General features: G+C 47.5%; 1 protein-coding gene across 8 annotated transcripts in view; it reads right to left on the bottom strand.

Moving 5' to 3' along the window:
* Positions 1–1,856: 1,856 nt before the first annotated feature.
* Positions 1,857–10,366, bottom strand: part of TCF4 (transcription factor 4) — a 241,335-nt gene continuing 232,825 nt past the window's right edge. For all 8 annotated transcript variants that reach the window (XM_059833713.1, XM_059833716.1, XM_059833711.1 and 5 more), the window contains 5 exons: positions 9,514–9,649; positions 8,472–8,634; positions 6,122–6,351; positions 4,906–5,048; positions 1,857–4,635 (listed from right to left, as the gene is read on the bottom strand). In XM_059833713.1, the coding sequence (XP_059689696.1) occupies positions 4,912–5,048; positions 6,122–6,351; positions 8,472–8,634; positions 9,514–9,649 (666 nt within the window). In that variant the 3' untranslated portion in view covers positions 1,857–4,635; positions 4,906–4,911. The remainder of the gene's footprint in view (positions 4,636–4,905; positions 5,049–6,121; positions 6,352–8,471; positions 8,635–9,513; positions 9,650–10,366) is intronic.

The following is a 10,366-nucleotide window of genomic DNA, read 5'->3' as shown; positions in this document are numbered from 1 at the left end:
CGGCGGCAGCCGGCCGGCCCCGGCGGCGATGGGCAATGCAGAATGAAATGAAACCCAAGTGTCGGAAACGGTTTATAAAAATGGCACATTTATTGCTACAGAACGGTCATGTACATGACGGCATCGAATAACTACAGATGAGAAACAGGTAATGGCCTACACCAAGCTGTCTTTGTTTGCTTGTCATCTTCTTGAAGGAACTCCAGCACACAACCTGTTTGGACACTTCTACAAATCAGAAATACACCAAAAACATGAAAAAATCGAGGCACTCAGCCACACATTGAAAACAAGGTGTAACTGTTCATCTTTTTTTTTGTTGTTTTTTAAATCTTTTTCCCTTTTTTTCATTTTTTCCCTTTTTTTTCGTTTTTACTGCTGCAGCTATGTGTATAGTCGCAAAAATTTCCCCGTTGCGACCTACAACTAAAAAAAAAAGCTACCATACAGTTTCATCTCAATAACACATGGTAAAATAACATCTTTTAAATAGTAAAATAAAGTAACAAACTTTTACTCAGAATGATTCCAAAAATCTACAAAGAAGAAATATTCAGAATCTGACAATTTTTTTTTTTTCCGTAATATTCATGGTATAAAAGGATTGCTCCTGTGAAAAATAAGCCAAATATATTTTTTATTTTTAAATTTAGTTTTTTTTTTCCTACTAGGGTGTACTACAGTCTATTTTATAGCAAAAAGAGCACTAGACAAACGAAGCTTTATAACAAAAAGCCAGGCACTGATACATGGTAAATCTCTGCTTTTTTTTTTTCCTTATCTTCACTTAATTGCATCACAAGTAACAAGAATGAAAAAGGCCACAGTTCATATATTTTCACCATTACATAAGTCTATAATACTTGAAATGAGTATGGTCAAACCAGCACTGCACAAATATGAATCAACTTCAAGTCCCATGAGAAAGAACATGTTTTTTAAAAAACAAACAAACAAACGAAACGAAAACGAAACGAAAAGGGAGGGCCCCCCCAGGCCCTGGTGCCCCGCTGTGTTGGAATTCATCGTATTCCACCTCTAGGTTTTTTTTTCCAGTCAACCAGTGGACTAATTTTTTCTTTTTCCTTTTTTTTTGTTTTTTTTTCCTTTTTTTTTTTTTTTTAAGCTTTTTATTTGTGCTTGTTTCCGCCGAAATCTCTTCATTCCTGGCAATACTCTGTATTGTTCGCTTTTGGACACGGATCACGTTCTGCCTATTGGATACAAAGGTGAACCCCTCCTCGCCCTGACCACCCGTCTTCATCGCCTTCCCCCCGCCCCGCCCCCTGAAAAAAAACCTAAAAAAACCCCCCAAAACCTCGGAAGACTGAATCAGTACAAGTTGCATCACTGGTAGGACTGACAGTTGTATAAACATTAGTGTTCCTTGCAGCTACACAGAAGACAAATGGTAAAAAAGTTCTAGATGAACAGATTCCCTATTCAGCATATTCATAAATTACTTGAATGTGGAGGTGGATCAGTTCAGAAAAAGCTGCTAAGTCAGGACTTATGCCTGTCTTTGCGAGTTTCTTAGCCCGGTTTTATTACCACAGGGTACAGCTTTCTAAAACCTTCATCCCTTTAACTAAGTATCACCAGCTCAATCCCCTGGGAGAAAGGCAGCTCGGGATGCGCACACCTTACCTGGGCTGGGAAGTAACGGAAAAAATTAAGGATTACCCCCTCGCGGGGTTGTTTGTTTTTAAATCTTGCCTCATCCGGAGCGGAAGCCGGCCAGGATCCTCGGTTCTTAACTCCAGGGCGGATGAGGGCGCATCCTGCGTGAACTAGGGACTGCGAGGCTCGGAGTGCCGGCAGCGTGCCGCCGGCATCCGTCCCCGCGGCGGCCGGGAGCACCGCAGCCGCCAGCACCGCCCCGAGCCGCTCCTCCAGTTCAGCGAGAGCCGAGTGCGAGCGGAACAAGAAAAGCTTTTTCTTTCTTTTTTAAGTTCCAGAAACTAAACTCGTCATTTATTTTCTGTCCACAGATTGTTTTAAATAAACATGAAGTTGGTCTTATAATTCTTTTTTTTTTTTTTTTACATCGTTTATCAGAAGCACAGTCCTCAGCACCTCGGCGATGATCTCCTTGCCGGTCCCTACCCCGCTCGAGCGGCGCGCTCGGACAGACCGAAACCGAGCGTGGTCCAGCGGGTCTGAGGTCTCCTGGAAAAAAATATATGGCTTGTTCATCGGCATCGCGCTCTTCACCCCATCCGGAGGGACAACCCGCGCGGCACGGAGCAGCAGAGCCCTCCGGCCTGCCGAGGGGACCGCTGGCCGTCACTAGCGCCGGGTGGGCTCAAGCTTTATTGCACCCCCTCTCAGATAAACCAGGCCTGCTCCAAGTCCAGCGCTTCTCCCGCCATCAGCCTCCGTAACTCGGAATTAAGCCTTAGCGTGGTCTCCTCTAGCGTCTGCTCTAGCGGTTGAATCCACCTCCACATTTGAGAAACTTATCGACAACTCAAAACATTGAAAGTTTTATCGCTACTGAACATATTTACAGTTTTCAGCACGCACACAGCTAATCCAAATGGGTATGGGGATGTCGAAGGTGAGCACGTGGTAACTATCATATTTGTTCTTTACGTTTTCAGAAACAAACATAAAATTCAGATTCTCGTATCTCACTATTTCATTTAAATGAGACTTTTTTTCAACCACACAGATTTTTATAAACAAAAAAACTGATACAATGTATTAAAACACATAATAACAAGAGTCTACATGTAAAAATATAACTTTTACATACACAATTTCAAAATAATGATACGTTTGCCATTTGTTGCATAAAATTTACAAATGTATTTTTCATTACTATATAACTGGCAAAACAGGAGAACAGATGGAACATTTAGACCGTTTGATGGATTTATGGCATTTATTCAGTGTTGATAGGTGGAAAATCTACTCGAACAGGGAGATTTTATTTAAAATACATGCCAGGTTGGTGTGGCTGTAAAAACAGAAACTGGAATTAGAGACAAAAGGATGCTGACAAATACTTAACTAGGAGCACTATCTGTTAATCGTACTGTACACCAAAGTCAATCGTTATTAAGATTCACTATGGAAGTTGGTTCAATTGTGCCCAGACTTCAAAGCTAGTTATCTGATGAGCTGCTGTGCCATAGGTTGAGCTATGTTACTATTAAATATGTTAAGTAAAAACTTCATTCGTACTGGCCAGAGAAATACTGTACTACCACCCCTCCTCGAGAAAGTGCAACTTAATGCTTTAGGACTCATAAGGCTTGTTATAATGCTGCATGATGACCGAAATTGGCATTTCACAAAGAAAGGAGGAGGCAGCAAGTGGTCTACACTTAAATAATCCACTTAAAAACGAGAGAAGAACAACAGAAAAGGAAGTCGATCAAATCTGTCACACTACTTGCAATTTTCCCCCGCGATGGTCCCGTCCCCCCCCCCAAATCTGACCATGTATTCAGCAACGCCTCACTGCACACTATTTAGGCTACACACATAGGTAACACTTTAATCGGTTCGTTAATCACAGCCACTTTGATTATGTCATGTTTCCGATGATATAAACATTGGAAGGCACAGTGGTAACATTGTAGCATTCTAACCTTGTACCTCTGAAAATCCCAGAAAAGGGTCGAGCGGAGCCGCGGGGCGGCCGGGGCTCGCTCCCGCGCCCGGGGTGCCGGCACAGCGCCGGCCCCAAGTCCTGTCTTCCCCAAAGACTGAAGAAACAACTCTCTACGTTAGTTATGAATGAGAAGCAACGTCAGGGTCAGCGTTTCATCCTGCACCACCCCTCCAGAGACAGAGTTGGCACTACAGGTTACAATAACAAAAACAGGGCAGAGGGACAGAAATAAGACAAAAAAATCCTTATTTACAGTAAAATCTTCTTTTTAAAAAAGTTAATCAGTACTATTTTTTTACAGGAGCAAAAAAGTCTGAAACAAATGAACAAAAGCTTACCATATTCACTAAATTTTTAATATATATTTATATATATATTTATATATATATATTTGTCATAGGTCTATAAGATCCATCTGTTCCTCCTACCCTAAGGAATGGCTAATGTCATCGCTTCAGTTTTCGTTAGGACGTTTGCTGGTTTTGTAAATATCTGGGCAGCAAAGCTTCCCTTTTAATATCCAGTAAGTATAAACACTAGCTGTCTAGCACACCAACAAAAACGCTCATTTTTTTTTTTCTTCAGAAGTACACTTTTTCATTATTGCAAGTTTACAATTTTAAATTAAATATTTTTTTCAGACTTACAAATTAATTATATTTTTTTTTTTTTTTTCCAAAAGAAGTTTAGGCACAAATGCATTGTCCCACAGTGTGGAGAAGATTGCCATTCAGTCTCTAGGCTGTGCACTTACAGCTCGTAACATACTGCGTTAGACATTCTGCATGATATGTTAAAGAGAGTCGTCCCTCAAGTTGCACTTTTTTGTTTGTTTTTTCTCGGTTTTAATACTCGGGAATGCTGAAATCTCTTGCGTCTGTGATTCTTAACTACTCAGACTTGTCTTATATTACAAAAAAGGGGTTAAGGAGAAGTGTTTATGTGGGTTTAAGATAATACAGCTGTTAAGGAAGTGGTCTCTTGCTTAAATGAAGAAATGTGGCAACTTGGACCTGTGGAAGAAGTAAAAAATCTCATCAGTCACGGAGAGCTGAGCGTGCGTCCCTATACCCTCCTCCAGCAACCCACCTGAACGCTGCCTCGGAAATCAAGCGTGCTGGCAGGGCCACCCGAAAATCAATTTGGAAGGGGTGGACCGGCACATCCACCCCCACGCACAGCACCCCGGGGGACGGTCGGCCCTGGGACGGGGGCCGGACTGGGGGTAACCCCTCTGGGTGCGGGGCAGAAGGCTCCCAGGGCTCGGCTGAAAACAAACTTGCCTTTTTTTACATCTGTCCCATGTGATTGGAGGCATCTCCCATCCCAGGGTGGGGGCCTGCCAGGGAAAGCGGAGGAGGATCTGAAGATACTTTCTCTTCTTCCCTTCTCTTCAGACACGCTGCTTTAGGATTCAGATTTCTTTCTGTTGAATTGAAGCAAAAAGCAATTTCAAATACATTTCTTATACCGGACTGATCTGTTCATTGCACGGGCGTTTAAAATAATTAATCGTCAGTTATTCATTCCAGTCCTGCTACAGGAATTTAGCGGGCTGAAGCGGAGGATGCAGCTTGGTCAGGTCAAGCGCTGAAATGCAGCGCAACTCCACACGCAGGCTCTGCAAATGCCTCCGTGTTTGTGCGGTGCCAAGGAGCAGCCAAGCTTAATACTGAATTTGGATCTTGCTAAAGAATGCAGAACAAGCCGAGGGTGCCGAGGACCTACGCCAGCACCCCGCTGCCGGAGCCGCAGGGGAACACAAGCATCCCGGCTGCTCGGAGGTGCCCAGCCAGCTCTGGGAGCCAAGGGTTGGGTCTTGCCTCTCTCCCCGGCACCGCGTGCCCCTGGCCAGGCCTTCTCCGGTCCAGAAATCCAGGGAGGTTATCCTCCCCCTCTGCTCTGCCCTGGCGAGGCCACATCTGGAGTGCTGTGTCCAGTTCTGGGCTCCCCGGTTCAGGAAGGACAGGGAGCTGCTGGAGAGGGTACAGCAAAGGGCTACAAAGATGATGAGGGGACTGGAACATCTTTCTCATGAGGAAAGGCTGAGGGACTTGGGGCTTTTCAGTCTGGAGAAGAGAAGACGAGGGGGGGGATCTTATTAATGCTTATAAATACTGCAGGGGTGGGTGCAGGAGGCTGGGGCCAGTCTTTTTTCAGTGGTGCCCAGTGACAGGAGAAGAGGTAACGGGCACAAACTCGGTCATAGGAAGTTGCACCTAAACCTGAGGAGGAACTTCTTTCCTTTGAGGGTGGCAGAGCACTGGAACAGGCTGCCCAGAGAGGCTGTGGAGTCTCCTTCTCTGGAGATATTCCAAACTCGCCTGGACGCATTCCTGTGCACCCTGCTCTGGGGGAACCTGCTCTGGCGGGGGGGATGGACTGGATGATCTCCAGAGGTCCCTTCCAACCCGTCATTCCCTGATTCAATGAAAGGTGTGTTTGGCACGGCCGAAGCCCAGGAGGGATGTAAGGAGGTCCAAGAGGCGGCACACTGACCTCTGACTTGCTGCTCTAAGCTGAGGATGACAGCCACAGCCTGGTGTAAAATCAGGAGCTTGGTCTGGGGCTTGTCGCTCTTCAGATGGAGCTGCACCATCCGGCCCAACTCCTTGAAAGCCTCGTTGATGTCGCGGACACGCAGGCGCTCCCGAGCATTGTTGGCCATTCTCCTTTCCTTTTCCCTCTCGGCCTTCTGCTCCGGTGTCAGGTCTTCGTCATCGTTATTGCTGGGAGACAAAAGGAATACATCATTTTCTAATGACGTGGAAAATAAGTAGTGCAAAGATTTTCAGCAGACTTTGTCCAAAACCAGGGCTACAAGTCATGAGCAGACACCTCCTGAGCGATTCTTACTTGTCCCTCCTTCCCTCCTCCACCAAACCTGTGCAAAATTCAGACCCCTTAAATTTTACACTGAGTAAAGCCTTGTTTGTAATGAAGCTTCACAATCTGCAAGGCAGGACTTCTGGTATTTTAAAGAAGCAAAAATACAGCTTTTTTTCAAGAACGTATTTTATCACAGCCAATACTGCAACATTTCAAATTGTGGCAAATCTCCACTTATGGTCACCCTTTAACCCCAAAGGACACGCTGGTGACTATCTGCTCTGCTCCCATCTTTGCTGCCTGTGGGTTCGCCCCGGGAGCGAAGAGCTTGTCCCCAACCAGCGAGGGGACCTGCCCCATCTCACGCCGGTGCCAGCACCCAAGTCCCACGGGCTCCGGCCCCTCAGCAGTAGCTTCCAAGCCAGGATGACAGCTGGGCATTTACACTGTTTCCCTTTCAGCAGACTGTCATTCGGATTTTGGAAGAACCTTCCTCCATCGCTGAGGGTGAGGATCCGCCATCCTCCCGAGCAGTGGCAAGCCACGGGCGCTGGGTGTGGGCAGCGCTCCGCTCCCGGCGCGGGGCAGCGAAACGCCCGTGGGCAAAGAGCCACGGAAGTAATTTATGGCTGTGACAAGCCCTATGGTGAACTTCTGCATCCCTTCTGCAACAAAACTGCTTTCTACCCAGGTAAGATGATGATTTTAAATTGAAAACACATCCACTGGTGAGTCACTGGCACTATATAATTTGAACTGGTTATGCAAATGGAGTAATAAATTTTCAGCAGCCCTAACAACACGGATTTAGACATGTAACTAAATATCAGGAGTAACCTTTTAAAGCTGCAAGTGTGTTAAAAGCAAAAATGTTAGCCTACAAAAGCTTCAAAGCACACATAAATATGCATAAGCGACAGCGCATTTGTTGAATTAACAAGAACTCCGATCACCTCACATCAGCATAAAGGTGCTTCCTTCTTACCATATTGTAAATGCACATGAAAGCCTCACTTCCACATATGGTTACTTCAACACGTTTATTCAGAGAAAATCTCCAGTGTCATATATTTTCTCCAGTCATAAGAGACGCGAATGTAATTAACGTTTTAAACCTCGGCGAGCGCCGGCCTGAGAGGTCTGAGTCTCGGCGCTCTCTCAGGGGCAGCACGTCTGCTCAGGCGGTTTTTACCGCGGCTCCGTTTTTATACAGAGAACCAGGCGTGGAAGGAGAAAAGGCAGAAGGACACTGCCATTCATCTTTAAAAACATCCCCGGAAGAAAGCAGGCTGGTGCCTGGATTTCAGCTTTATGGGGTTTTTTTTGTTACGATGAGAAATATCTGCAGTCCTGAGCTGTACCTGGGGCCCTGTGCTGCCATGCAGGCGAGGCAGGTGAAATTCAACCTCGCTCAGGTTCACGTTTGCAGCATCCATAGACATGGGTCATGTTCACCATGGGAAGGAATTCCCAGATAAAATCCAGCTACGCCTTCACTAATACTGTCCAAAAATTTATAAAGAATATGCTGAACAAGTAAAGACCTCTAAACCCTCCGCTTAAACCTAGGGAGCTCTAGAGATTTACAGAAACTGAGGACCGGGAACGACAAATTTATTTCAGAGGTAAAAGAAAAGCATACGGTCTGTTAGTTCAGATGCAGGTGTGATCAGCTCTTAGGCACATTTTTAGAGAGATTAAAATCCATACTGTATTCCAATTTGCAAGCACAGGCAGAGAGGAGTAACAGCCCAAATTCATACATTTTAGCGTAACGCAATTTCTTTAGAGATTGTGGAGAACTTGCTCAGTGTCCAAATTTGTGAATTGTTCGAATTTGAGGACGTCCTGGAGTACAGGTACCAGAACGGTACTCGGTACTGCCAGAATAGCCATCCTGTTCCACTTAGGCTGTGGTTTTACCTGCCAGGAAAAAACCTCATAGTTTCCTCCTGTTCTGTTCACTTCATCGAAATCCAGTAAAGGAATTAAATGAAGCGACACTATTATATACTGTTACCTAGATCTTGACCTAGTAATTGATTTGATATCCTTCTTGTCATCCTCTAGTTTCTTGTCCTCAGAAGACTTTGTGTCCTGGAGGTTTTCGTCTCCCTCGTCGTCAGATTTGATTTCGGAGCTACCCGAAGAGACGCTCTGCCCTTGCAGTCCGGTTGGCATGCCTGCGAGAAAACACACAGACAAGCTGTCAAGCAGTGCTGAAGCCAACGCCTGTCCCCGGTGAAGGGTGGCCTGCGGCGCGGCCCCAGCTGACTGCCGCAGAGCCAGGCGCGAGGGCGGCAGCTCCCGAAAACGGGTTTCAGCCAAGGCTCTGAGGTCTAGCTCTGCTCCGGGGAAGCGGGCACAGGATGCCTAGCTGCTACTCCTGTTCTTCCATCACTACATAACTTTTCCTTCACCTTAAAAAACAAACTTTCATATATCATTCTTACAAAATAATCAGAATACCTTGGCTGCAACGAACCAGCAAGACCTTGTAAGCCATCATAATAGTTTGGGCTCCTTCTTCCTCACTTTAACGGGAAGATCAGCTGCCTCTAGGAGCAACAACAAGCCCCCGATGTCCTCTGGGTTCGGTTAGCTCCAGGCCTGCTTCGCAACAGCCCTGCGGAGCAGTCTGCGAGGCTCAGGACAGTGCAGCACATCTTGTGAGCCAAGGAGAGGCACCCCGGTGCCGTCCTGCCCGCCGCACAATTGTAAAGGCGGTGGAAAATCTGCTGGTCCGAGTCTCACCTTAAACTCACACCTTTTTGATGTGCCTCCTGCAGTGTTTTCTACGCTCTATTTTCCTGCTCAAAGCAGTCCTGGTATCAAAACTCGCTGTCCAGAGGTAAGTTGCTTGCACACTTCTAGTTGTAATAACCGGAGCATTTCAGAGAGCAGAGCTGAATTAGCCAACAGGCTCTGCCCTGCTGTCCCCGCCATGCCCTGCGCTGCGGTACAGTCTCCAACACCCCTCCAGCCCGGGTCACCGCCGTCCCAGGCGCGTGTTTGGGGAGTGCTGTGTCCCGGGACGGGCTTCCCAGGCAGGCTGTACTCACCCCTGTACGGGTCCTGGGGCGGGTTCAAATCCGGGGATGTGGCAGACTGGACGGGCAGCTGGGGGACCGGGACCTGGTTTGGCACGAGCGAGTGGCTCCCGCGAAGGCTGACCCCGTCCTCGCGGTGCGCTCCGACCTGCCGGGGAGGAGAGAGGCAGCGGTGAGGCCGTGCGGTGCCGGAGAGCCGGCCGAGCCCCAAGCCCCGGGGACCCCAGGAGAGGGCCGGGGCCGGTGAGCCTCGGCAGCGGGCTGTGTTTCACTAGAGGGCGCAGATGGCCCGCACAGCCGCACCGCGCACAGCCGCACCGCGCACACCGCGCGCACCGCGCACAGCCACGCAGGCCGCCCAGGAGGATGCCGCGCCGCACGCCTCGTGACAAACACGGCAGAGCAGCTCAGGCAGGTAAAACGTCAAATTGTCTCCCAGGGTGCTGCAGCTGAGCGCGCTGATTCCTACCCATCTGTCTTCTATCATGTCCGCCAACAGATCTGACAATTATCTTAATGCCCATATGCTTAATTGTGGGCTTCTCAATTCCCCCATTGCTATCGGAAATCCTGCAGGAATTTCAATTTGGCATTCGACTTTCATTTCGGGGGATCAGATTCGCAGGCCTGCCATTTTTTTCCCCGTAATGCCAGCTAAGCCTCTGACAGCAGGAGCTACGGCAGCGAGCGGCGCGGCCCCCGCTCCCCCCAAACATAATAACGTGTCACCTGCCTTTCCAAAACAAGACGCCCCGTCCAAATTAGCGCTCGCTGTATTTCATTAACCACTGAGTCCCAAACCCGAAGGGGCATCATCCCTGCCAACGCCATGACTCCGGGTAATATACCAATAAAGGTTTTATTA

Source organism: Gavia stellata, chromosome Z (assembly GCF_030936135.1).
Source record: "Gavia stellata isolate bGavSte3 chromosome Z, bGavSte3.hap2, whole genome shotgun sequence".
Lineage (NCBI taxonomy): Eukaryota > Metazoa > Chordata > Aves > Gaviiformes > Gaviidae > Gavia > Gavia stellata.
This window is presented reverse-complemented; position numbering and strand designations above follow the sequence as displayed.